The sequence below is a fragment of the Equus przewalskii genome, chromosome 7 (assembly GCF_037783145.1).
Source record: "Equus przewalskii isolate Varuska chromosome 7, EquPr2, whole genome shotgun sequence".
NCBI lineage: Eukaryota > Metazoa > Chordata > Mammalia > Perissodactyla > Equidae > Equus > Equus przewalskii.
Window position 1 is genome coordinate 15,533,454 of NC_091837.1, and position 27,589 is coordinate 15,561,042.

Sequence of the window (27,589 nt, forward strand, 5' to 3'; positions counted from 1 at the left end):
GAGGATTCATGTTTCCATTTAGGACCGTGCTCTCCAATAGAGTGTGATGCAAGCCACACATGTCAGCCACAGATATAATTTTAAATTTTCTAGTAGTCTCCTTAAGATAAGCAGAAAGAAACAGGTGAAATTATTTGAATGATATATTTAATCCAAGATATCCAAAATATCATTACAGCGTGTATCAATATGACATTTACATTGCTTCAGGTTTTAAATGAATTAAACTTAAATAAAATTAGAAATGAATTTCCCAGTCACATCAACCACGTTTCAAGCACTAAAGGGCCACGTGTGGCTAGCGGCTCCATGTTAGTGCTGGTCTTGAAGTTGGAGTGTTCTTGCAGTTTCCACTTTTTAAAATTATATTTTAAAGCAAGTAAGTGTGAAGTTGTTAGTCTTTTAAACTTAGATGTTTACTATGATGCTATAAGAGCTGCATTATAGTTAAGACCTAAATAAAAATTAACTTCAAAAGATTTAGCTTTTTGTTTTTAAACATAGACCTTGTAAACTACCGTGAACACTGTGGGGGTTGAGCCCTTTGAAAGGCACTTATTTGAAAAAAAGTTTATAGTTTTTATCTTGTTTTCTTATAAAAGTACTTCAAATTCCCCATAGGAAAATTAGCAAACGAGATCATTAAATAAGGAGGAAATGAATGCTCCAAGGTAAATACATTAATACCTGGGTAGATGAATCCTTCCAGACCTTTTTGTTTGCATTTACTATGTTGCCTTGGGTCTAAGATACTAATGATTGTCAGATACACCATTATCTTATGTACCCCATGATAGAAAAAATACTGTCGATTTTAATCATAGGATGCATTCCAAATTCAGTGATGTTAAAATATGTATATATATATAAGTGTACCTTAGACAAAATACAGAATAAAATGAATGTTTATATGTTTTGAAAAATGGCTATATTGCCACCGTCTTTTTACATGAATAAATTTGGCCATCTGTCCTGTTCCTTCTTTCCTGGTAGGCTGTCAAAGCCAGCACTGAGGCCACCGAGCTGCTGCAGAACATCCGCCAGGCGAAGGAGCGAGCCGAGCGTGAGCTGGAGAAGCTGCAGAACCGCGAGGATTCATCTGAAGGCATAAAAAAGAAGCTGGTTGAAGCCGAGGTGAGCAGGGGACCTCCAGCCTGTGGGACTGACCTGGGGTCCTGGCGTGGCGGCATGTGAGCCACTGTGACCCACCTTTGTACCACGGGAAAGAACCAGCAAAACCAGCCCTTGCTTATGTTTGACCAAACCGCTTTCCCTTCTGCAAATCCCTTTGAAACTTGAGAAGCTTGGAAATGTTTTCCCCAAAGGGGAGAAGGATTTGTCACAGCAGCTTCCAGTAGAAAGATGTTTTGATAAAAGCTTTCCTTTCTGTTTGTTTTCCTCTGACCTGCTCACTAATCTGGGAGGATTTATGTTTATATAGATGAGCTGTGATGCCATCCCTGAGTTTTTCTTTTTCTTCCCTCTGTACCCTTGTTTTTCTTTGCCTTTTCCCCACAGTGTTGATAACATATTAATTTTCAAGGCTTCAGCTATTACCTGTGTGTTGATGACTCCCAGATTTATACTTTTGGGCCTCTTCTCTCCCTCAAATTCTTTGTTGTTGTTGTTGTTGAAATCTTTTATATAATATACAGGATATACATGAGTGTCTTCTCATTGTCAAAAACTTAAACAGTACTGGAGGAAATAGAACAAAAAGGGACACTTCCCCTCACTCCTCTCCGCCTCCCCCAGCACCCGGGTGATTGTTCCATAGAAAGCCATAGCTGGTTGAACCATCCCCTGTCGCTGGGCCTTCTGCTCTCCGTATCACAGTGCTGGCATGAACCTACTTGCACATGTCTCTTTGGGGCCATCCTCACCCGCATTCCAGGCAGTATTTCCCACTGCTCCCCTGGCATCTCAACTGGTCATCTGAACAGTGCGTCAAATCTAGAATGACCTCAGTGTCTTCCCTTCTCAACTTCCTCATGCTCCTCAGGGCTGCCGTCATTCACCTGGTCACCCCAGGCTTGAAACCTTGACGTCATCTGCTTCTCCTTGGACCCTGCCACTCAGTGAATTACTCAGTCCTACACATACGGCCGCGCTGTCTCGCCCATTCATTCCCTGCCTGCCATGTTTGTAGGCCTCCATGGTCCAGGCCCTTTTCCTCTCAACTGAGCAAATGTAGTAATTTTTTGACCTTCTCCTTCCTGTCTCCTTTCTCCCAGCTAACTCATCTACTATAAGACCCCTGGACCTCAAACACAAGGCTCGTCAGCACCCCTGCCCCTTCCCAAACCTATCAGAGCTTCCATGCATGTTAGGTGTACCCCTGAGCCTGGTACCTAAACTCTGAACCATTTGATGCACTAATGCTCCCCTTTCACCTTTTCTCCTGCCCCTTCCCGTAACCTATCTTATGCTGCAGCCCCTCCACCTGGGGCCTAAACTGGCTCATGACCACCTCTGTGTTTCTGCCAATGCAGCTGCCCCTGTCTGAAAGGCCTTCCACCCTCCTCTCCTGCCCTCTGCACTCCAGCGCACCATATCCAACCCCTCTCCACGCCTCACATCTCTGTGACTCCCCTCCTCACCTGTTCTGTTAAAAGTCCCCTTGCCTGCCTGCAACCCCCCACAGCACTCTGTGCTTATTTACTTGCTTTCTGGCTCTTTCCCTTCTTAACTTATATAATATTTCTTTGTGTTTGTCTTATCTTTTCCAAGGGCAGGAATCATGTTGGCTTCCTCTCTGTATTTTCCGTGATGCCTAGTGTGGTACTTTGCAGATAGTAGGTGCTTGGTAAATATTTGAATGAATGAATGCACTCTTGTAACCTCCACAACCGAGTAATTGAATTATAGCGTCTTCTTTTCTTCGCTGTTGCTTCGGGGTGCCTGAGACTTCTCTTCCTGCCTCGAGTGTATGCTTCTTGAAGGCTCTCTCCCTCGGTGCAGGCGTTATGCCCATAGCAGTTACTCCATTAAAACTCTCTGATTGATTCACGATCTACAGGAACGCCGCCATTCTCTGGAGAACAAGGTAAAGAGGCTAGAGACCATGGAGCGTAGAGAAAACAGACTGAAGGATGACATCCAGACAAAATCCCAACAGATCCAGCAGATGGCTGATAAAATTCTGGTGAGCAGGAACAAAAGTTGAAAAGTTAAAAGATAACAGGTTAGAGGTTACAGAGGGAAGGGGGTAAAAGAGAGAATTAAACACCATCACAGGGGCGGTATTGCTGCGTAGGTGAATTTAAGAGAAGTGGTTTCAGTGTACTCCACATCACAGACTAGTGTGAAAAACCAAATGTTGGACATTTCAGCACTGGTAACAGGTCCATAAATATTATTTTTTTCTCTATTTGCTATACTGCCTGACGTTTGTTAATATGAACGTACATATTCCGTCATTTCCGATACATTCCTACAGGAGCATTTACTTACTTCCATCAGCAGAGTTTTGTATGGCCGTTGACTTTCAATGCCAATTTAAGACACTGTAGGCATTTAGCACTAAGACCAAAACCCAGATTCTTGCTTTTGGAGAAGAAAGAAATTAGTCATGCAGAATTGTTTTTCTCAGAGTAGTATTTGTTCAAGATCCATGTTCACCCACTCACTCTCTCTGCTCCGGTTGGTTATTATTATTATTGTTTTTTCAGTTTCCTTAGATATAGCAGGTCTTTTTTTAGGTATGTAATTGTCATGATTCTGTTTTTGGCTCTGAGGACCAAATTAGCTTGATCAAGGAAGGCTCGGGTGGTACTTTTAGATGTGTCGAAGGTCTGCCCCTGCCAAAGGGGAAGGCAGGTGAAGCTTTGAAGGACTCTCCTCGCATCTCAGTCCCAAAGCCAGGAATTTGACGCAACGTTTGGGAGACTTAGTGATAACTTGGAGTCTGTTCATAGCCTCCTCTTCCCCCGCCCCCAGGAGAGACTCTGGAGTAGTCAGCTGCTCCTCTCCACCATAAGGAGGCGAGGTGGTGAGCAGGTCGCTTCATCTCTTTCGCTCTCTCTGCATCACTTCTGGGAAATGAGTCACCAGCAACTGTAGGAACTCAAGAATGGCCAACTTGTAGGCCTATACTTAATAGCAACAACAAACCCTTGAAAACTTTACATTTCTATGTTTGTGTATATATATATTTTCATGAGTATGTAGATGCTCTTGAGCAAATAGGTGAAAGAGAAATTGGTTAAATTGCTTTACTTTGACACACGGTCTTCATATTTACGTCTGCACACAAAGGCAAATGTGACTGTTAGTCTACCCTTTCTGTTCTCTTGTTCTGTCATCAGAGTTCTTCTTGGCGATTGTCAAGTGTGTGAATTTTACGTGAGTAAAATTAGATCCTACCGAGATCCCACCACCGTTCTCCCTTGCTTGGTGCGAACAAAGTGGTTAAGTCTTTTGTGGTTGCAAAGTGTTTCTCTGTTTAATGGTGATGTGTTCATTCATTCATTCAACAAATATTTAATGAGCTTCTACTATGTGCCAGGCACTGTTCTAGGAGCTGGAAACGTAGCAGCAAACAGCAGTGTTTGCATACCAGGACTGAAGAGTTTGATTGAATACATGTAGAAAAGATAACATTGAAAAAAATGACAACAACAACAAAAAATGCCAAACGGCCAACAAGTCAGATTTTAGAGTCTCTGCCTTTCCAAAGGTTCACTTGCAGTTAAAATGTGGGAGTACAGAGTTCTCCGTTCTTGGAGTATATGCTGTAAACTCCCATTTATATATAGACCAGAAATTTGGTCTTGAAGTCATCAGTCTCAGGGTCTGGGTTTTCGACCTGTTTTTAGATTCTGATTTCCATTCCTGTGCTGTCTTATGAGGAATGAAACTAAGAAAAGATGATTATCAAGTGATTTCTTGTCAAGTGTATCTTGCCACCTGCCTGAGTACCTTTGTGGTTGTGACTTCATTTATCGGAAGGTGCCTTTTGCTCAAGAACCCTGTGCTTAGGCTGCAAAGTATCTAGGACATGGGCTAAGGGTGGTCCTTAATACTGTTATAAAATGATGAAGCTTGGAGACAGATCTTATAATGTCATTTGCTTTAAAATATTTGCTCTTCTGACAAGACCTTTCAAAACAGATAATTGGGGTTCTCATTATAGCAAAGTCTTTTGCTTTAATAAAGGAAGTCATTGCAGGGGATCCTTTAGTGCACATACAGCCCTGAAAGTATGTTTTTATTAAGTAAAATCCTGTTTATATCAACTTTTCAAGATCACATCTGTTAGCCTGTAATAGATCTTGTGCACCTGGTCTTAAAATTGAACGCTTTACTGGCCCCCAAAGCACAGTCAATGCTTGTAGACTTTAGAATTTTAAAAGCTTAATCAGTAACATTTTATGTGCATGTGAATCTGAAAGTATTTTTTTTCCATTTTGTGGACATATCCTGTATAATTTCCTCATTCTTCAAAATTCTCATAATTACTTCCACTTCAGAGAAAAATTTCATAATAACGTGAAGAGATGAAAACTTGGAGTAATAACTTTTGATATTAGTAATTAACAAATGCGTCCAGATTCCTAAGAATTAATGTAGATGCAGAAATCTGCATTTAGAGAACGTTTCAGTGTGTTGAGTGCTGCCTTTTGTAAGATGAGTTTATAATACATTTGGCAAATGAATTAGTATAATTTCCAAATGAATTACAATTTTGTTTAAAAGCAGAAATATTAATACAAGAAAGAAGAGAACGTTAAATTTGTGCCATTTATATTACTCCACATTCTCTTCCCATCTTTAATATATATGCATATTTGCATCATTATTATCAGTGTATTTTATGTTATGCTTTGTTTCCATTAACGTTGCATCCTATAAACATATCATGCACATCTCCAGATGTTCCCATCTTCCACATACCAGTCAGTTAAAATAATCATTCAAAACTCAAAGTGTTTGAATTGTAACATTAGTTTTCCTTCTTAGCTAGGGTTCTTGAGCAATCATTTTGTTAATGAGGAAAATACAAAATATTTTTTATCATCATCATAAATTAACTTTAAAATAAATTAAAATTCCTTTTCTCATTTAAGGCTCTCATAGCAGTGAAAATGTCCTGAGGCTCAAGCTAGTGGTCAGGGGCTTTGTGGTGTACTAAACTTTCAAATGTTGCTTTTGTTACTGTTATTTCTCTGTGCAGAGATGAAGAGCTGCCTTTGTGTGACCTGTCACACTGCCAGATTTCTGGTCCCAGCCCACCAGCTGTGTGTATGTGCGTGAATTCTTGGACTTGGAAAACCCAGGGCCAAGGATTGGTGTTGTTTCCTTCCCAAGAGCCTTAGGGCTAGTAATGAAGGAACAGATGCCTGTTGCCTGTGGTGCCTGTGCCAAAGTCATGTTTCCTGTGAATGTCTAACGTACACCAGCTGTGACCTTCCTTTTGCACACCTGACTGTCTGTTCTTTTGTGTCCAGGAGCTGGAGGAGAAGCACCGGGAGGCCCAGGTCTCAGCCCAGCACTTAGAGGTGCACCTGAAACAGAAAGAGCAGCACTACGAGGAAAAAATTAAAGTAAAGACGCTTTCTGATCTTCCCTCACATTCTTCCTATAGCACTACATAGCTTCTCTCTCTTCCTGGGCACTTTGGGCCACTTCTTGCTAGACCCAAGGACTGTCTGGGGTAATTGCTGTCCTCAGGCCACGGTGGGAGGTTTTGAGGTGTTATCCATGTAGGGGTTTGGATATCAGAAGTTCAACAAAACATTTAAAGAAAAAATTTGGTTGTCACATATCTCAATTCCATCTTTAAGATACATATATGTGTATAATAATTATTATTTTTTTGGTGAGGAAGATTGGCCCTGAGCTAACATCTGTTGCCAATCCTCCTCTTTTTGCTTGAGGAAGATTGTTGCTGAGCTATCATCTGTGCTGATCTTATTCTATTTTATATGTGGGACACCGCCACACCGGGGCTTGATGAGTGATGTGCAGGTCCATGCCTGGGATCCAAACCTGCGAACCCTGGGCTGCCGAAGTGGAGCATACTAACCCAACCACTATGCCACCGGGCTGGCCCCCCATCTTTAAGATATTTTTTGACCCACTGGCATTCAGTCCATGAGCCACAGACTCACCACATTCTTTGCTTTTAATTTCCTTCCTACATCTCAGACCTGAAATCCTTTTCCTTTTGTTTAAAATATATCCTTGAGGACTTTCTTTAGTGAAGATATGCTGGTGACAAGCTCTGTGTTTTGTTTGAAAATGTCCTTATTTCACCCTCAATCTTGAAAGTTGTTTTGACTGGGGATAGAATTCCAGGTTGGCAGTTATTTCTTATAACACTCTTTGGAGATATCATTCCATTGACATTTGGCTTTTATTATTGCTTTTGAGAAGTCAGCTGTCAGTCTAACTGTTGCTTTCTTTGAAAGTAATCTTTTATTTTCCCTTTGGCTGCTTTTAAAATTTGCTTTGTCTTTCATTTTCTGAAGTTTTACTGTGATGTGTCTAGATGTGGATTTATTTTTATTTATCCTGCTTGAATTTACTGGACTTTTGAATACATTGGTATTTTTTAAATCTGTTCTGGAAAATTATTGGTCATTATATCTCAAATATTGTCTCTTCCCCTTCTCTCTTTCCTTCCCTTCTGAGAATTTGACTAGGCATGTGTTAGATCACCTTCAATCTATCCTGTTTCCTATTTTCTATTTCTTTATCTCTTGGTACTACATTCTGGGTAAGTTCCAACTGATTTACTAATTCTTACCTGTCTAATCTACTGTTAAATTCACCCATTGAGTTTTAAATTTCAGTTATTGTATTTTTTGTTTCTAGACATTCCATTTGGTTCTTTCCCAAGTTTACTAGATCATGTAAGACAAAATGATTTTCTATCCCCTGCATTCATTTTTAAGCTTGTCTTTTATTTCTTTAAACATATTAGTATAGTTGTTTTATGATCTATATCTGAAAATTCCAGTATCTGAATTATCTGAAGGTCTGTTACAGCTCTGTTGTTTCTCTTGGTTCTCTTCTTCATGGTACCTGTCTCCTTGTGTGCTTGGTCAGCTGCTCATTTTCCTTGGAAAGTTGTTAATGGGAATTCTTTGAGAGCTTGAATGAAAATGTGTGCCCACCTTAGTGGGTGGCCCCGGGCTCTGACCTTTCTGTCTTCTTACTCTTTGAGGCTATTAAAAATGAAGCTCAAGTTTATTGGGTTCAGCATATGCCTCAAGTTAAAGACAGCTTTGTGCCCTTCTTACCTCTCTGGGTTTCTGCTTTCGCTTAGATTTTAGTCTGAAATTTCTCACATTCTTTCCAGCTTTTAGGTGCTTTTAGGAAAAAGTTTTCCATATTTTTATCTAGCATTTTAAATTATTTTCCATAGGAGAGCTGGCCTAAATAATCTATCCCACCATATAAAATAATAAATCTGATTATCATTTCAATTATTGAAATGATTATTTTAGTTATTATTAATAAATTTGGTGATCAGAAATGGATGTCAGCCTATCTATTTCCTTTTAAAATCACATCACATTTTCATTATGATTTTGGACCAAGCCTTTAACTCAATTCTTACGTTCTTGAGAATCAGACATTGGTCATTACATCTCAAATATTGTCTCTTCTCCTTCCAAATCAGACATTGAAGGAAGCTTTTAATTTTTGTGATGATCCTGTTCTTGATATGGCTGGTGTTCTGAGAGAGTTGACTGTGCCTTTTTTTGAGAACTGAACACGTACGTGCACACACAGCATCACCATCACCACCCTGGCACCTTCTTTCTTTTACCCCTGGTGTTACTTTTGGGTATTTTTCATTAAGAGAACTATCGGAAAATAACCCAGAAGTGACTTCAAAGTGTTTTAGCATGACCTCCTGCTTACTGCATTTTAAATTTTATTTACCAATCCTTTTGGTTTGAATTCTTACTGGCTTCCAGACTTTTATCTTTGGAATAAACTAACTTTCAGCAAATTATGAGAATGTATACAGTAGTCCATTGGCACCTTTGCATGAGGGAGACAAGCCTTTGCAAAATTTGCTCTGTGATTTGCATGATTATATTGACTTTCCTGTCAAAAAGCCATGTTCTATCTTAAATTGATATAAATATCTACAGTGGAATTTCTCATTTCACATTTATTGCTTCTCCCTCCCATATCTTCTTGTTCACTCTTCTGCCAGATTAACCCTATCAAAGCTGAGATGCACACATTCTTCTTTTGTTTTTTTTTTTGAGAAAGATTAGCCCTGAACTAACATCTGCTGCCAATCCTCCTCTTTTTTGCTGAGGAAGCCTGGCCCTGTGCTAACATCTGTGCCCATCTTCCTCTACTTTATATGTGGGACGCCTGCCATGGCATGGCTTGCCAAGCGGTGCCATGTCTGCACCCGGGATCTGAACCATGAACCCCGGGCCACCGAAGCGGAACATGCCAGCTTAACTGCTGTGCCACCCAGCTGGCCCCTGCATACATTCTTCTTGATGGAGGCTTGTTCCTTCCAGCCACACTTACCTCACATTGGTATCCATCACTACCAAAGTTGAGGACTTATTTTGAGCAGAGTCACCCTCAAAATATGCTTCATTGATTTAGCACCTCGTAGAAAAGGAGCATGCCTGGTCTAGGTGTTATCTTCTCCATCTTCTAGATGGAGAGAACTTGGCTTTATAGATCCTAGTGAGTGTTAGGGAAAGATCTGCTTTCTTCTGTCTTCCCTCCTGGAATCTTTATGAAACCATTTCTTTTTAGCCTGCTCTGCTTTGTGTTTCCTGTTCTGGCCTCTCCAAGGCCATTTTAGTAATAATGATGATCATACCCTAGATTCTGTCCCTTTCTTGTTCATAATTTTAGAATCACGCCCTGACATCCAAGAAAAAGGGCCACTTATCCTGTTGAGCTTCTTCCCTCCTCCCATGACCCTGTCCTCCACCTTTCGTTCTTCTCCACCAACTGTCATTCTATTTTATTCATCGGTCGGTTCTAGTTCAAAGCCCTCTTTGAAATCTGTACTTTCCTTTCTTTATCATGTGGATCCCCTCCCTGCTGACTGGCTCTTTTTAGGGATGATGTCCCCATGAGCTGTGAAGGTCCCTTCACAATAGACATTGTGGGAAAGGCAGATTTCAATCCCATCTGTGACCCCAGTTCTTTCAGCTTTCTTCCCAATATCAGAGGCAGTTGGTGTCATTCAGAAAAGCAGAGTGGATTCTCTGTGATGAGAAACTCAGGGTTTTGGTCAAAGGCTTGGACACGTTATGATGATGTCTTCCTTTTTCCCTTTCCTTTTTGCCTGTTGTTTTGGCAACTGGCTGGGCTGTATGTGCTTCGCAGAACATTAGATCAAGCTGGTGGATGGTGACACCATTACTGTTTTATTTTATTTCCTCCTCTTGGGAACGGTAGGTGCTTACAGTGTGGCGTTCTCAGCACTGAGAACACATGATTTCTTTTCCCCTGGGAAAGGTTTCTCTTTCCAGTGACTTTATTTTCCAGCCGGATCAGAGGAAAGAGCGGAGGACAGAGGCATCTTTTTTCATTCTTTTATTTTGTCTTTTCAATCTGTTGACTCCCCACCTGCTTCATTGGTGGACAGAATCCTCTTGTCCCTGGCTGTTTCTGAACGGCAGCCTCGGTTACACAGAGTTCCTCCGTCTTCAGCTTTCTGTCCCTCCGTCCACAGCTCAGAGACATCTAGATTAATTTTGTACAAATTAAGAGCCAGCAATGTTCTGAAAACTACTGGTACATTGGCTACGATAAAGTTGTCCCCAGGTAACATCTGCAAATTCTAAGATCTGTAGAAAGATCTTTTTTCATCTCATTTTGGAGTCTGCCTCCATTTTGGATGTACCTCTTGGGTCTTTTTGGCCACTGATTTTAAAGTAAGTCCTCAGTTCTAAGTCCACTGGGTACTTGCCGTTTGATGGTAATACTTGACTTCTTAACCTCATCCCGGTGGATCAAGAGACTCCCAGTCCCTCTTTTTGCCCGAGGATTTGGAGGGCCTGGCTTCTCCACTGCTCTTCCCCTCCTCTCTTCCTTTCCCCACCTTTCTCAAGTGCTTCTGGTTAGTCTTTCCTGCTCCACTTTACTCCTCAGGACACTAACTTCTTCTGTTCCCGTAGGTGTTGGACAATCAGATAAAGAAAGATCTGGCTGATAAGGAGACTCTGGAGAACCTGATGCAGAGACACGAGGAGGAGGCCCATGAGAAAGGCAAAATTCTCAGCGAGCAGAAGGCGGTAGGTAGAAAGAATCGCAAAGCCAGCTTTCAAAGGGGGTTTGTGAGACGTGCCAGGAATCACACACCTGAGAAGAGTCCATTTCATCCGATGAATTATTCTTTCTGTTTAATCCTGTGGAGTTGGTTGCTGACAGAGAGCTCTCTCTGCAACTCCTTCCTCTCTGAAAGCAGAGGAGGTGGTGGCTCAGGGTGTTCAATTTTGCATTTCACGCTCTTCTTTTAGAACTGCTGATCTGCCATCAGCTAGAACGTTGTCCTTCAAGATGCCCCCTGAAGAAACGCCCAGGGGCCCCAGGTCTCCCTCGCGTGTCTTCTTGCTACTCACTTCTTTCCTTTCTGATCCACGCAAGCAGATGTCTCAGCAACTTACTGCTCATAAGGTTCACCTGTGGTGCTTGTCAATCTACGTATTATCTCGGACCCTGCTGAGACTTTCCACCAGAGAATCTCAAGGCGGGTCCTAGGGAGTTATATTTTTCACCAGCACCCCCCTGAGTCTTATGATTCATTAAGTTGGCGAAACTTTGATGTAGAGAATCTAGGACAATAGTGGCTGGGTAAGAAAGAATCACTCAGAAAATTACAACCCCATGGTTGATGAGAAATATGAACTTGCAGATTCCAGTTAGAGGCTCCTGTGGGCTCATGTCACATGCAGATGACACGGGGGTTTAATGAGGCCTGCTTACCTGCAGAACGTCAGGCTCCTCAATAAGTCCTTTGGCTTGTTTCTAATGCAAGCCACTTAGCTAATGTGGGGACGTTTAATGTGTCTCTGATAAAACAAGTAAGTGCCATCCTTTTGAGCAGTAAGATGTGTGGTCCTCAGGGTACAGACTAGCTGAGTCCCTTGTTACCTCTGGTCAAATTGCCTGCATTTCAGATGACACTTCCACCCCGGCCCACATGGCTTACATTACCCTCCTTCTGGTAGAACTGTCTGTGTGTGAGGTTTCAAAGGTTCCCTGTGTTTCAGATGATCAATGCCATGGATTCCAAGATCAGATCCCTGGAACAGAGGATTGTGGAATTGTCGGAAGCCAATAAACTTGCGGCCAACAGCAGTCTTTTTACCCAGAGGAACATGTAAGTATTCAAATTCTAACTGCGTGCATGATTACACTTTGGTCTTCTCTCCTGGGGCATAAACTCCATTCTTCTATCTAATGGAGCTGGAGCAGATTCAATTACTTCTGTAGTTTGACCCAGCCTCCTGTATCCTTATGTAATTTTGCCCTCTCTTAAGTGGTCTCACTCTACCGTGCCTTCTCTTTTGAGCTGGGTTTTCTTAGATGCTTCAGATTGCCATCAGATTACAGAGTGTTTTGCTCTCTCTAATGAGGCTATTTATAGTTTGCTTTGGGAAAGCTGCCTCCTTGTTCCCCAGATTACCCCCTGTAATTAGCCAGAGGTTGATCTTGTGGGTGCCCCAACTGGGCCATCCATTTTGCTGTTGTTAAAGTTAGACCCTGGGGGGATGGATGAAGATTGGGGTTCAGCAAGGATTCTCTGTGTTCCAGGAGCACTTTGATCTTCATCTTTTCCCCTAAAGAATTACAGTCGTCAGGATTTTTTTCCCCTTAGATTTCATCTTCTAAAACATTCCCGTCTTAGTTTAAACCAGCTTGGTAGACTGCTTTTGGGTTTTTGAGTCATTCCAGTTTCTGACTTCTGAGCAGTCTGTTGGAGAGGTAAGCAAGGTCTACAAAGAAATAGAAGGAATAGTACTCTTTCTCCTCTTCGCCCTTCCTTCCCAAGGGCCCACCTTAATGAGTTTTTGGGAGTACTCTCAGGAGGTTACTTTCTGCTCTGCTATAGACTCAAAAACAAGGTATACCAGAGGAGTGAAATGTAGGTGTCTCTTGCATCCCCCTTGACCATACTTAATCCCATAGGCAAGGGAATCTGAGCAGTGAGGACTATATGGGACCCGGGTCCCCATCCTGGGATCATGCACATGAGGCCAGGTCAGGACAGAGCTAACTTGGAAATGACCATGAGGCCAGGACAAGACAGAGCTAACCTGGGAATGACTGTGGTATACTCACTAAGACACATCTTTTGCTCTGTTTCTGTCTGTCCTTCTGAGGGACATGCTCACCTCTAATGAGACTATGATTTTGCTTGGCTCCTTCCACCACCCCCACCAGGAAGGCCCAGGAAGAGATGATTTCAGAACTCAGGCAACAAAAATTTTACCTGGAGACTCAGGCTGGGAAGTTGGAGGCCCAGAACCGAAAGCTGGAGGAGCAGTTGGAAAAAATCAGCCACCAAGACCACAGCGACAAGAATCGTCTGCTGGAGTTGGAGACGAGGTTAAGGGAGGTGAGAGTGAGGGGTGATTGCCCGAGAGCATTTGCTGGAGGATTCGGGCCCCAAACAGCCAGGTGTCAAGTGTAAATCAAGACTTGCATGAGAGGCATTGTGCATGGTGGTGAGAAGCGCAGACCGGGCCACAGGGATCTGGGTGAGAATTCCACCTTCACTTCTTCTGTGACTGGGGCAGGCCACCTTCTCTCTGTGCTTTAGTTTCCTCATCTGTCAAATGGCCATGAAAATGTATCTCCTTCATAGGGTCCTATGGGAATTATGTAAATTGGTGCATCTTCAAATGGGGGCAGAGTGATTCCTCCTTTATCCCAGTCTAGCGAGGGTCACGTGACCAAGTCCATGCACGGAGTTTAGCACAGTGTTGAGTACGTGATATGGCGAAGATCTCATAATGACAGTGGAAGATTAAAAGACAAATCTCAGCTTCAGGTTTGTTTGATGGAAGGTGGTTCTCTTCAGAGGGATAATGAAGCTGGGAAGGGCAGCCAGGCTTTTGGGAGGAAAGTACAACACGTTTGGTTATAAACATGTTGAAGTTGACTATGAATCTATTAAATGCATGCTGTGTGCCAGTTAGTAGTCTGGATATACAATGGTGATAAGACAAACTGAGTCTCTGACCTGGAGGGTGTCAGCCTAGCAGGGAGGATTAGCTGGTATTGGCAGAGTCAGGACTGGAGTTCAGGAGAGTGGTCATTGGAAGTAGGACATCTGGGCGGTGCTCAAATATTTGTGATGCAATTCTGCAAATAACAGATAATACCTTAAGGAAAAGACTGAAGCAGGCAGAGGTCTGAGGACTAAACCTTGAGGAATACTCATGTGTAGGCATGCTACTGCACAAAATTGGGGTTCTCTGCCTGATGCACGTAAACAAGCTAGTTAATTACGGCATCAGCCTTTGGGAAAAGAAATCAGCTTTATTCTGCGAGATCGATCTGCAGGGAGTAGAGGGGGCGTGTGCCCTCAGATCTGTCTCCCTGATTCAGGATTTGGGGTGAAATTTAAGAGGTTAGAAGGAACAGGCTGGCACGTGGAAATTCTAGTGGGACAGGTTTTGGTTGGTGGGCTTCAAGCATTTACAGTAAAGTTTTAGACATTTATGACAGGGCTCTGAGCATTCATATGAGGTGGGCAAGGAATTTTAACATCAGATCTTCCTGAACGACGGACCTCTCACTTCTGAGAAGAGTCTGACTTTCAAGTTCCACTTGTGTCCTGGTGCTTGGGTTCCATGGAAAGGAGGATCTTTGGTTCTGTGGTCATTTCAGGCCAAGATTTCTTCTTCTGCGCATGCCCTGGGTATATGACTTTGCAGATTTTCTGAAAGGCAATGTTTTTTTTTCCCCAAGTCATTTTATTGGGATTATAATGGTTTATAACATTGTGCAGTTTTGGGTGTACATTATTGTTTATCATTTTCTGAACACACTTCATTGTGCTCACCCCCAGTAGTCTAATTTTTATCCATCACTATACATATGAGCCCTTTTATCCCTTTTGCCCACCCCCCAACCCCCTTCTCCTGTGGTGACCACTAATTTGTTCTCTTTATCCATATATTTGCTATCTTCCACATATGAGTGAAATCATGCAGTATTTGTCTTTGTCTGGCTTGCTTTGCTTAACATCATACCCTCATGGTCTATTCATGTTGTTGCAAATGGGACGATTTTGTCTTTTTTATGGCTGAGTAGTATTCCATTGTATATATATACCACATGTTCTTTGTCCATTCAGCAATTCTTAATCCTTCTGTTGCTAAGAGATGGAGTCAGTTGAACTGGTCCTGGAGGGCTTGCAGTTAGAGGCATGTCTTAGTTCATACTGGAATGTCAAAATGAGGCCAGTTCTCCCAAGGCCAGGAGTTGGCAAGGTGTGGACCCCTTCATTAGGACCACATGGCGTGTCTGTTGAAATGCAGATTCCCCGGCATCTTTCTCCCTCAGCTGTTTGAGTGGAATTGGGGAGGGAGGTGAAGAGCAGGGATCTGCATTTTTAGCAAGCGCCCCGGGGTGATTCTTATACTTCCGGAGTTGAGAACCATTGTTCTAAGTTGTCCAAAAGCCTTAGGGGGTGGTTTAACTTTTATTTTCCAGGCTGTATTTTTACTCTTCAGTAAGTTTAACAGCATTTCCCCATAGTGTCAGCCTTAAGAGTGTGAGTGTAAATAACTCAGATAGATTTCTTTGAGCTGGGAACATTGGCTGGCTGTCTTCTGCCTTCCTTTTCCACAGATGTCTCTCTTACAGCACTGCCCCGCAGCTGTAGGCTGCCTGGGCAATTAAAATGCCCCAGGGGAAGCATGTTGCTTTGTTCTTGAGTCAGTGTAGCTGTCCTCCCCTCTAGGATGGTGGGAGAAACTTAGAATGCTTCTTGAGAGGCTCAGGGCTGTAGAGACTTTCTGGGAGTTCTCGAGCTTGGCTTTAAGTATATCAAGGCCGTCCACCGTCTCTTTGCCACCTGGTGTTACTGAGGTTGAGGGCAGAGGCCTCAGCCTTGGGGGCTTGATCCACCTTAAAGCGCCCTGGGCTTCCAAACCACCCCCAACCCCCGCCCCCCGCCCTTGTGCAGTGTTAGCTCGTCTCTAGCTCAGTGTGTGGAGTCGTGAAGGTGCAGGGCTCCGGGGTTCTCCTGTCATTGTACAGCTTTCTGCTCCGTAACCTCCACTTGACTCGCCTCGCATGGTTTTGCCAAGTGGCATCAGAAGAATTTTCAGGGGTGCCAGTGGAGTCACAGCCTGCTCTGACTGCTGGCATTTTAATAAGATAAACAATAAGTAGTGGACTCTTCAGCCAGACTTCTTGGGTTTTTCAAAGCCAGTTCTTGCCATTTTTTGGCTATGTCACATTTGCTCTGTTACTTTATCTCAGTGCCATGGTTTGCTTATCTGTAAAATGGAGGTAATACTAGTACCTCCCTCACTGGGTTGTTTTGAAGATGAAATGAGTTAAAACAGTGCCTGGCATGTTATAAGTGAGTACTGCATTTGCTGCTGTCACATCGTCATCATCACCTCCATAGTCGTCATCATCATCCTTCTCATCCTCATTAGAAAGAGACCACAGGTTTGGCTTCAGCTGCCACTGACTTGTTAGGGACTCCCAGATCTGGATTACCAACCTAGAGCTTTCTCTTGAATTTCTGACCCGTTGTCCCCATAGACATTAGACATCTTCACTTGGATGTCGCCCTTGTGGCTCAGGTTCAACACATCAAGACTGAAATTTTCATCTTTCTTCTCAGACTGGCTCTTCCTCTCGTTTTCCCGGTCGTAGCTAATGGTCTCACTCTCTTGTAAGTCACTTTGCCCAGAAATGCAGGCGTCACCTCTGACTCCCCTCTGTCCTTTGTTCCCTGTCGCACCTTGAATTGACCACTAAATCCGGCTGGTCCTCTAGGCTAGATCTTGTCCTTCTTTCTTCTCGTCACTCCTATGGCCTTTGGGACTTTGATGTCACCTTTTCTGGGGAGCCTTCTCTGACCCTCTGGAGCTGGATGCGATGTCCCCTTTGAGTCCCCATGGCCTTCCATGTTTAACTCATCACCCTGTGTACCTCTTGGCAGTCCTCATTAGACAGTAAGCTCTTATTTGCTTGGCATCCCCAATGTCTGACACAGGGTCTGGTCCCTGGGACAAGCTTGTCAGTGTTTGTCATGTCAATAGAAGTGCCATGGGCTTCCTCATCTTCATGCCTTTGGGCATCTTGCTTTCCCTGCTCGGAATTTGCTTTCCCCACTTATCTGCTTGTTTGGCTCTTGTATTCTTCGGTGCACAGATCCAGAGTTACCTTCTCTACCTCTCTGCTGTGTTCCTACAACATCCCTACATGTCCTGACCATTGCACTTGACCACAATACTTGGTAATGGTTGGTTTTCATTTTTCTCCTCAATGTGAAGGCAAAGACTGTCTTTCATCTCCATAATCCTTTTTACACAGAAATTGCTGAGTAAATTTTTCTTAAATGAATGAATGAAATGTTGAGTAGACAGATGGATAGATGGGCAGATGGAAGGAAGAATGATTAGTTCCTAATATGACATTAATGACGGTTACCTAATGAGAACAAATCAGAGAGAGAATATTTAAAATAAATAGAATTCAATCTGTTCTTCCATTTGTATTCCAATTGTAAATTGGTGTCCCCGTTACTGACACAATGTTATTTATATCCATTTAATTTTAAATGTTTTCCTAATAAGAGTAATTGTCATAATTTTCATAGGAGATTCTGGCTGTGTGGTTTTTCTTTTGAAACCTTCCCAAGCATTTGAGTAGTTAAAAGTAAGGGATGGTTTGTATATACGTTGTATATACTCTTACATGTTCTCATTCCTGTTGATTTTTGAGACTCATAGAAGTCAGACCTGATTTATTGCTTTTTTCCCTCTCAGCTGAGTGCCGAGAATTTGATTCCATGACCAAATTTAAGATGCAGGTTGAACAGTTCAGGTCTTGGCTTTCTCTTTAGTTAAGGTCAACCTAGCATTTCTTTCTTTCTCTCTCTCAGGTCAGTCTGGAGCATGAGGAGCAGAAGCTGGAGCTAAAGCGTCAGCTCACGGAGCTGCAGCTCTCCCTGCAAGAGCGTGAGTCCCAGCTGACAGCCCTGCAGGCCGCGCGGGCGGCCCTGGAGAGCCAGCTTCGCCAGGCAAAGACGGAGCTGGAAGAGACAACAGCAGAAGCAGAAGAAGAGATCCAGGCACTCACGGTAGGCCTGGGGAGTGGCACCTTCAGCTCACTGAAGGCCTCTGCTAGGATAAGTGTGGTGCTAATAGTATTGGCTCACTCTTAGAAATTCCAAGAGAGAAAAAACAACTTATAGAGATGTTTTATGGGCAGAAAATTGGCTTACATAGGCTTCTCCATCATTGGAATTAATATACTAGATTGATTGGTAATAGCTGAACTTTTCTTAGTATCTTGAAAAGTTCCTCCTTTATTTATTTTCCCTCTTTTTAAAATAATCATCATTATATTTTAAATTTTAGTTTTGGCCAAAGTCCATTTACCTGGGTCTTCTACTTTAATTTTCAAAAATCATTAAAATGATGATAATCTTATATCTTACAATAGTCTTTCTACCATATTTCTATTTTGGTTTTGGTTAACCTCATTTGTGTTACTTTTTTTTTTTTAAAGCTGTTGATTCTGCTTCAAGTCTTATGCATGCATCTGGTATGTTCTAGATGGAAAAGATTCTTCTAAATGAGAGATTCTTTCTCTAAAAGGGACCTGGCTTCCCTTTTCTCCCTGAGAGACTCGTTTACTTAACTGAAGAGTATTCTTAGGCGGTAAAACTTGGAGTAGGAGGAGGGGTCACTGGATTTAGACCGTAGTTCTTTCTGGAAGTCTGAAAATGTGACTTTTGGGGCAAATTGCCCACTGTTGATCTTTTTCATGGGGACTGACCCAGGCTAACAAAACTCACCAGAATCTTATATATAAAATGCCATCTTATCAATGTACAATGGGAAATACAGCTGCCAAGTCGACTAGGATACTCCGGGTGGGTTAATCTTCGCATTTTTTCCCCTTCAGGGAAGTCTACTGAAAAACCTCATTACTCTTGTAAGGCTGTTTGGTGGACCTCGATGCTGGGCATAGAAAGCTGAATGAGTTTAATGGCTAGTGTCAACCAAGCACGTACATTTATAATAGTAACATACTGTACCTGCCAAGCAGATGGGCACCCTCATGCCTGCTGGTCAGGGTACCCTCTCCCGTGGGCAGGGCACAATGCAGCTGATTGGCTTTCTGGGTTTTTTTTTTTTTCCTGCTTTATCTCCCAAAACCCCCCAGTACGTAGTTGTATATCTTAGTTGCAGGTCCTTCTAGTTGTGGTATGGGTTTTTTTAAATAAGGTACTTAAGTGGGTACCTGATTCATTCTGATTCATCTTGGATGCTGTCCCCATCTCCATCAGCAAACATCTCTAAATATCTCTTAGAGTGAGGTTACTTCTACAGATGGCTATGCGCATTTGTTGCTTATGATTTACCCTGTTTAAAAGTAATGTATGTTATGTTTTTGTTTTTTTTTTAAAATAATTTCATTCTTAGAAGTTATCTCCCATTGTTGGGTTTAGGGAGCCCATTATCTGAATCAAATTGGGAATGTGATCTGACAGTGCCAGGGTCCTTAAGGACCAGTCTAGGACAAAGGGGCTTTCAGGATTCTAGGGGTATAGAGTAACTCCTATATAGAACGTGCTCGTGCATCCTAGGTTTTCCAGGACTTACGCCAAGTTCAGATATTGATTACAATCTTAATTTCCATTGTCTTTATGAGAACACTCATTACATGATGCCATGTGTCCTCAATATTTGGTTTGGAAAAAAATAGCCATGATATCTCTTTATTTATTCTCTGCCTTGTTTCAAAATGGATTGAAAGCAGTTTGGAAAGCTACAAAACAGTATAACAGGATAAAATAAGAAAGAAAAGGCAAAGAGAAAATAAGTCTATAAGAGAAAAAAATGGTGGTAGGAATGAAATGAATATATGAGTGCATGTCAAGAAGGCTTATATGCTTTCTGGGATTGGGTGGATGGGGAAGGAGATAGTCAGATAGCATTTCTTAGCTGCTAAAGGAGATATCAAAAAATCCAACCAGTATTATATTTAATACATTGTATATTAATGTGTTCCTCCTGTATGAACTCTCAAGCTCTGAAAGAGGAGACATCAGTGATTTAATCCGTATTTAATGAGCCCTCACTGTGTGCCTAGCACCGTGTCTTTAGCTGTTTCTCCCCGGGGGATCGCCCTATAATTCCTCAAATCCTTTTACTTTGGAGCTGTGGAGAAGGACACATTTATCGTCATGCTCTGTTGGAACTGGGAGGGAGGGTGGTGGCCGTGCATCTTATCCTGCCCGTTTGGAAGGAGGAGGGTATGAAATAGAGCATGTGTCATTGCTGTTTATCTGTAGGGAAATCAGTCTTTAAATCCTGTCTTGCTGCTGGTTGGAATGTGCTGTGTCTAAGGGCTGCTGGGAGCCTAGCACAGCAGCAAGTCACGACTTAATTTAGTCAGATGAGATCACTGCCTGAGAGCATCTATTCTTTTAAAGAGAAAGAAACAAACCTCCCTAGGTCTAGAAACTAGGACTCTACCACTTCCGCAGATGAAGATGTTTTGGAAAATAGGGCTTGTTCAAAATGATGGCAGGAAAGTGCCTTTGGTCAGACAGCTCTTTGTGAGCCCGTCATGTAGGAATTCAAACCCCGTATCAATTTGCTTCAGTTCTCTTTTGAGGCTGTGGGTTTTTTCCCGCCCCTTGTCTTGATTATGTGCCAGAACCCTGGTTATGGACCGCGTGTGCTTGTTGCCTGAGTGGGTTTGTTGAATTTGTCCTGAAGAATGTATTTCTTGAGAGAAAGAGGAAATGGTCACAAATGCAGTACCCTGACTCTCTCATTGTTCAGGCGCAAGTTCAGACCCGATGTAAGCATCCATCAAATTAAGTCAGCTGGATCTAAAATGATCTCCTAGGAGGTCTTTGGGCTTCACAGCAGGCTGTTTTATCAATCACAGGGAGTAGGCAAGTGGGTTGTTACTGTTTAATTCTAAGAGAGCTCCATCTCCTAGCCTGGGAAGGGAGTCGTTGCCCTGTTTGGCCTCTGCTCCTGGGCCAAATTAGATGGGGCACAGTTAAATGGAAGCTGTCCATTGAAGAAGCATGGCAGGGCCCGCTGGGAAGCCGTTGTTGGTCTTCCTCACGCTTTCTTTTTTTCCCAGTCTCACTTTACCCATCCTGTCAATTGCATTTGCATTGAATTCACTGGCCCTTAAAAGCTGAGACTGAATCAGAGTAGAGACCAACTGGAGAGTCAAATTTAAACAAAATGCCAGGCTTTTAAGATACTTCAATGCTTATTGTGGGAGAGAGAATTTTCCGCCTGGACTTGGTATTTAAGACTCCATGGAATCCCTCTGTCTAAGGAAGAGAATTTGAGCCTGCACACATTAGAGCACTAAGGTGCGTGACACGATGTAAGTGTTGCTCTGAACGGGGCTGCAGGGTAGGGATGTGGCGTGGGCTCTGTGTATACCAGCAAGGCCCCACGGACACGTTTCGCGCCCCTGCCCTCACGTTCTTTTACTGATTTGGTTAAATGACTAATGTTGAATAATTAAGAGTCTAAAGCTAGAGACACTAATGAAAGGACTCCTTCCAGCCTTGCATGATTAGGAGATCCCAGAGTCATCCTCTTTGATTTGTTAAGATCATTAGCCAGTGTACACTCTTATTTTTTTACATAAATATCAAACCCTGTATTTAATTAGTAAGCCATCGGCATGATAGCCAAGATGTGAAATTGGGGCATGGAAGTTGACAGTCTCGCTTGGTACCTGCCTTCAGAGGGAAAGGGACGGATGCGTGGAAGCCTGAGTGTTCTAGAATCCTGACCATGGATCCCAGAAGGTGGTCAGACATCTAAACACTGGTTTCCTTTCCTCAGCTCGGCAGGTGTTTTCTCACCTCAAGGCTGCATCATAATTCACTTTCCCTTCTTCCTCTTGTAGCTTTCCTTAAAATTAATGAAGATATAAGTACTTTCAAAAGACAGTGCCTCTTTGGTCTTCAGGCTGCAGCCTGTATATTCTACCTTATTGCCACCCAGCTTCTGAGTCAGTGGTTCTCAAAGTGGGCTCTGTGGATCCCTGGGGGTTCCCAAGGTCGGATTATTTTTATAATAATACTAAGATGCCATTTGGCATTTTTCATTGTGTTAACATTTGCACTGATGGTGCAAAGCAATGTTATTGTTATTATAAAAGAAATTTAATATTTGAAAAATATCTCAGTTTTAAGTTCTAATGTGGTAAATACAGTCATGCACCAAATAATGACGTTTTGGTCAATGATGGACCACACATGTGATGATGGTTCCGTAAGATTAGTACCATATAGCCTAGGTGTGTGGTAGGCCATACTGTCTAGGTTTGTGTGAGTGCACTCAGTGATGTTTCCACAGTGATGAAATCACCTAATGATGCATTTCTCAGAACATATTCCCGTCATTAAGCAACGCACGACTGTATAGATAGATATAATCCACATAAACAAAAGCTCTTTGGGGTCCTCGATAATTTTTAAAAGTAAATATCTATTCCCTGTAGCACCTAATACCTAATTAACACTCAAATATTTCATTGAGACACTCCAAAGCTTGTTTTATGTATTTTATTATCCTCATATATACTATTGTGGGACCTTTTGCACTGTTTTTTTTGGCAAGGAAGATTGGCCCTGAGCTCACATCTATTGCCAATCCTCCTCTTTTTGCTTGAGGAAGATTGTCCCTGAGCTAACATCTGTGCCAGTCCTCCTCTATTTTGTATGTGGGACACTGCCACTGCAAGACTTGATGAGTGGTGTGTAGGTCTGTGCCTGGGAGCTGAACCCGCAGGCTGCTGAAGTGGAGCACATGAACTTAACCACTACGCCACTGGGCTGGCTCCACCTTTTGCTTTTTTGTTATTTGTTTTACAACTTATTTCAAAGAAACATAAAACATATGTTTCTTGACATTTTCTCAATTCAGTTCAATAACTGTTAAATTCTTATAGTATTTCTAGCAGTCACAACAGCCTTTGGACCAAAGGTTTTACATTTTGTGTTTATATTTCACAGTCAATAATAAATCAACAGCTGTAATGATGGTAGTTTATTACATTATACCCTCCGAGAGGATTGCCATTTGATGTGTCAAAATGATCCAAAGGCCTTGTAATGGTAAATTTTAATGGAAATGAAACAGTATCAGGGACTGAAATTTCAGACTACAATGGGACAGTTAAACAAGTTTTTAATGGTGTGGGGTTATTCAGAAACTTTGCTATTAATAAGAAAATGGAATAGGGCTTCTCTCCCTACATCCTGGCCAGTGAGCTATTTTTATGATCACTGCTTAGTCTTTGAAGGAGTTAACTCCACCCTCAGTTTCCTGTTTCTGTCTTGAGAGATTTCACACCAAATAGTCGTTTAGAGCAGAGATCGGCAAGCTACAGCCAGTGGGCCAAATTCCGTCTGCTTCCTGCTTTGTGTAAATAAAGTTTTATTGGAACACAGCCATGCCCATTTGTTTTCATTCTGTGTACGGCTGTTTTTGCGCTGTGAGGGCAGAGTCAAATAGTTGTGACAGAGACTGAATGGCCCTCAAAGCCAAAAATATTTACTGTCTGGTCTTTTAAAGAAAAAAACGTGCTCACTCCTACTCTCGAGTTTATTAACCTAAGGGCCTTATTCTTCCTCTAGGAGGAATCCTTGCCTTTTGTCCTTGGTGATTGTGAAATGTGCTCAAGAGGGTTGGAGGTCTTTGGGGCCAGGCTGCTGCTTGCTCACAGATGAGATTTCACCAGTAGCGTAGATAGCCACGTTCCTGCTTTGGACAAGTAGTATTCTTGCCCAGTTAAATTAATAAATCTCTTGTATTGTTGCTGGGCAAAAAGCAGGTTGAGCTTTTGAAAAACAATTATAATATATTAAATTAGTCTATAAAAACATGGGCTACTTCTTTGGGAAATTAATTTTAAATAGCTTTTTATTTATGAATCTGTGAGTCTGTCTATGCAACTATTTATTTTTGTTTTATTTTACATTTTCCAGTGCTCTTCATTCTTCTGTGTAGATTTAAATTTCAGGTTGTCATTTTCCTTCTGCCTGAAGGACTTTCTTTAACATTTCTTATAGTACAGATGGGCAGGTGGCAAATTCCTTCAGCTTTTGTATGTCTGAAAAAGTCTATATTTCACTTTCATTTTTGAATGATTTTTGCTGGATATAGAATTCTGGGTTGACAGATTTTTGTTTTTCCTTCAGTCCTTTAAAGATGTTGTTCCACTGTCTTCTAGCTTGCTTCCCACCCTCACCTCCTCTGACCCCACTGGGTGAGAAATCTGTCTTTCTTTTCTTTATACCTCCATATGCAACTTGTCTTTTTCTCTGACTGGTTTTAAGATTTTCTCTTTATTGCTGGTTTTAAGCAGTTTGATTATGGTGTGATTTAGCTTACTTTTCTTCATGTTTCTTGTGTTTGGGGTTCATTGGACTTTTGGCATCTGGGGGTTTATGGTTTTCATCAACTTTTGAAACTTTGTGGCCGTTATTTCTTCAAATATTTTTTCTGTCTTACCCCTTCAGTCCTTTGGGGACTCTAATTACATGTGTATTAGGCTGCTTGAAGTTGTCTCACAGCTCACTGATGCTCTGTTTATTTTTTAAAGTCTTTCTTTTTCTTCTTTGTGTGTTTCATTTTGGATCATTTCTATTGCTATGTCTTCAAGTTTACTAATCTTTTTTCTGCAGTGTCTAAGCTGCTGTTATAAACTTATAATATTAATTTATGGTAAAATAGCTGGATTAGAGAATACATCACAGCTCTAAAATTTTTGAATTGATTATCTTCTAGACCTTCTAATGGAGACTAATTTTTTTTCTTTTTCTTTTAAGAGAAGGACCACTTTTGCCTCTGCCTCTGCCCCAAACTGGATTCTTCTTTGGGCTTTCATAGCTAAGCCAATGGTGCCATAATTCACCTTGTCTCTCAAATCAAAAGTCTGTTCGGGCTCCCTCAACAACTCCTTTCCCTCGGCCCCCACGTCCATTAGCGAGTCTTACTACCTGTGCTTCCAAAAGAGATCTCAAGTCCATCCATTTCTCTCCATCTTTTCCCACTGTCTTACTCCCACCCACCATCCTCTCTTCTTTAAATGACAGCAACAACCTCAACGGTTTCACTGCTCCTTCCACCTTTGTCCTATTTCGATTTATTCTTCCTACAGCATCCGCAAAATGACAGTCAGATCATGTCACTCTGCTTCTTAAAACCTTCATTGGCTTTCAGTTAATTGCACTTTGAACAAAATCCAAATAGTTTTCTGGGCCTTCAAGATTCTTGGTCCCTGCCTGTCTGTCTACCATCATCTTGGGCCACTTTTTCTTTCTCTCGCTGTGCTTTGGTCAAGTGGTTTTCAAAAATCGTTTGGCCACAACCCACAGAAAATATATTTTACCTTCCAGTCTAAAACAAGGGAGCACATATACCATGTTTCACTGATTCCAAGGTATCTAAAGTCAGGATACATCTTATAGTCGTAGCCTATATATGATTATATAGTCATTTAGACATGAACATGTCATAGTGTAATTGAAAGCACTTTTTTTTCTTAATGTTACATGAAATTTCCATAAGTCTTACAATTGATAGCAACTTAAACTTGATGAATTATAGTATCTGGCCAAGTTTCGTACGACAGTGCTTACCTTACTATCCAAGGTACATTCTGATGTTTTCTATTCTACCTGGTTTATTCCATTTTACTGGATGAAACAAACCAAAAAAACCCCACTCGACTTGCTTGCTATTGGTGCACAGCTTGAAGTTTGAAAAACTGCTCTAGCCCCTCCAGCTTTTTTTTGTTCATTGAATGCACCAAATCCTTTCTTGCCTCAGGGGTTTTGCACACGCTGTTTCCTCTGCTCTTTCTTGTTCTTTGCTTGGCTGTCTCCTCATCATCCTGCAGGTTTCAGTTTAAATGTCACCTCTTCAGAGAAGCCCACCTTGACCACTCCATCTAAGTAAGTTCCTTTCTGTCCCCATTATTCTTTTTTCCTGGGCCACGTTTGTTTCCTTTGTAGCATTTGTCACTATTGGTAATCATGCCTGGGTTTATTTTCTATCTTCTTTCACCAGAATGAAGGCGTGGGCCATATATGCTCTTTCCTGCAATGTCTGGCCTATAGTATGCATTCAGAAAAATCCTTGTCAACTGAATGCATGCTGCTGTCTTAGAGCCACTCAGCCTTGGAGAAAGCCTTTATATTTACTTCAAGGTCACTGTGGGGTTTCTGAATCTCAGCAGCTTTTGATTAAAAAAAAAAAAAAGCCCCTACTTTGTCCTGCCTTTTGTCCTGTATGTGTGTCTGTGTGTGTGTGTCTCTCTCGGGAGCAGGCTGACGGGGGGCGGGTGTCAATTAGAGGGAAGAGGGAAAGATTAAGAATAGAAAATAACACAAATGAAGGAGAGTAAAAACGTCATCCTTTATTTTTTTCTTCCACTAGTCCCAAGGTGTTAATATGAATGTGAAATATATTTGTACAGGGTATCCATGTGCGGTCTAAATAGTTAATTGTTAATTAACATAGCATTGTGTATTCCTGTGACTTGACTTCTCACGTTGGGGATGCCTTGATTAATTAGTTCTTTGAAAACCAGATGCTGGGACACCTGCAACAAACAGCCTTCTTGGCTTTCTAGGCAAATGCTGTTCTCTTTATTTGACCCGTAGCATGTAGAATTGTATTCTACCCTATGAGAAATTTATAATCAACTTCTTACCTTTTAGGCACATAGAGATGAAATCCAGCGCAAATTTGATGCCCTTCGTAACAGCTGTACTGTGAGTATTAACCAAAGATGATTAAAATAACATGAAACTGAAACCGAGAAGGAAAAGGGGACATCTCTTTATGAGTGACTGATTTTTGATAGGAACTTTCAACTTGAATCAGTTAATGCAATGAAGCTGATTTGGAGTTTCTGAGCCCCAGATAACTTCAGTTTCTTGGGTTTCTGCCAGTTTTAAAGACTTAAAACCATTCCTCATGTTTGAGGGAGGATAGTTGGAATGGTCAAAGTAATTCTCACAGCAGAAGCCCTAATAGGTTTCACTAGCTACAACTGAAGTCCCGAGGCAGCTCCTTCTCCAATGTAGAAGGTTCCGGGGCCACGCAAGCCAGAGATTGTCCAGACGGTAGAGCAGTGATATCTGTGTGGCTCTCCAGCCGGCTGCCTCTGCAGAGAGGAAAGGCCGACGTGTTCTCCTGAGGATCTAGAAATGTTAACTTCCTAACAGGCAAAATCTGGGTTCCTAACATGCAAATTCAAAATCTATGACTCTCTGGGAGATGTTATTTATATTGAGAGAAGTAAGTACTATAAGCAGATAAGCATCGTTCATAGGTTATGTAATAAGGTAGGGTCAGTAGAAACTTGAAGTCTATTTTTG

The 27,589-nt window shown here is 41.9% G+C and overlaps 1 protein-coding gene across 15 annotated transcripts in view; it reads left to right on the top strand.

Annotated features, from left to right (window-relative positions):
• CIT (citron rho-interacting serine/threonine kinase) overlaps positions 1 to 27,589 on the top strand; it is a 154,719-nt gene that overhangs the window by 82,580 nt on the left and 44,550 nt on the right. For 9 of the 15 annotated variants that reach the window (XM_070627103.1, XM_070627104.1, XM_070627106.1 and 6 more), the window contains 8 exons: positions 994 to 1,134; positions 3,020 to 3,145; positions 6,450 to 6,545; positions 11,121 to 11,237; positions 12,216 to 12,325; positions 13,390 to 13,564; positions 18,083 to 18,280; positions 26,927 to 26,980. In XM_070627103.1, the coding sequence (XP_070483204.1) occupies positions 994 to 1,134; positions 3,020 to 3,145; positions 6,450 to 6,545; positions 11,121 to 11,237; positions 12,216 to 12,325; positions 13,390 to 13,564; positions 18,083 to 18,280; positions 26,927 to 26,980 (1,017 nt within the window). The remainder of the gene's footprint in view (positions 1 to 993; positions 1,135 to 3,019; positions 3,146 to 6,449; positions 6,546 to 11,120; positions 11,238 to 12,215; positions 12,326 to 13,389; positions 13,565 to 18,082; positions 18,281 to 26,926; positions 26,981 to 27,589) is intronic. The other 6 variants (XM_070627111.1, XM_070627114.1, XM_070627112.1 and 3 more) reach the window with 1 other exon arrangement.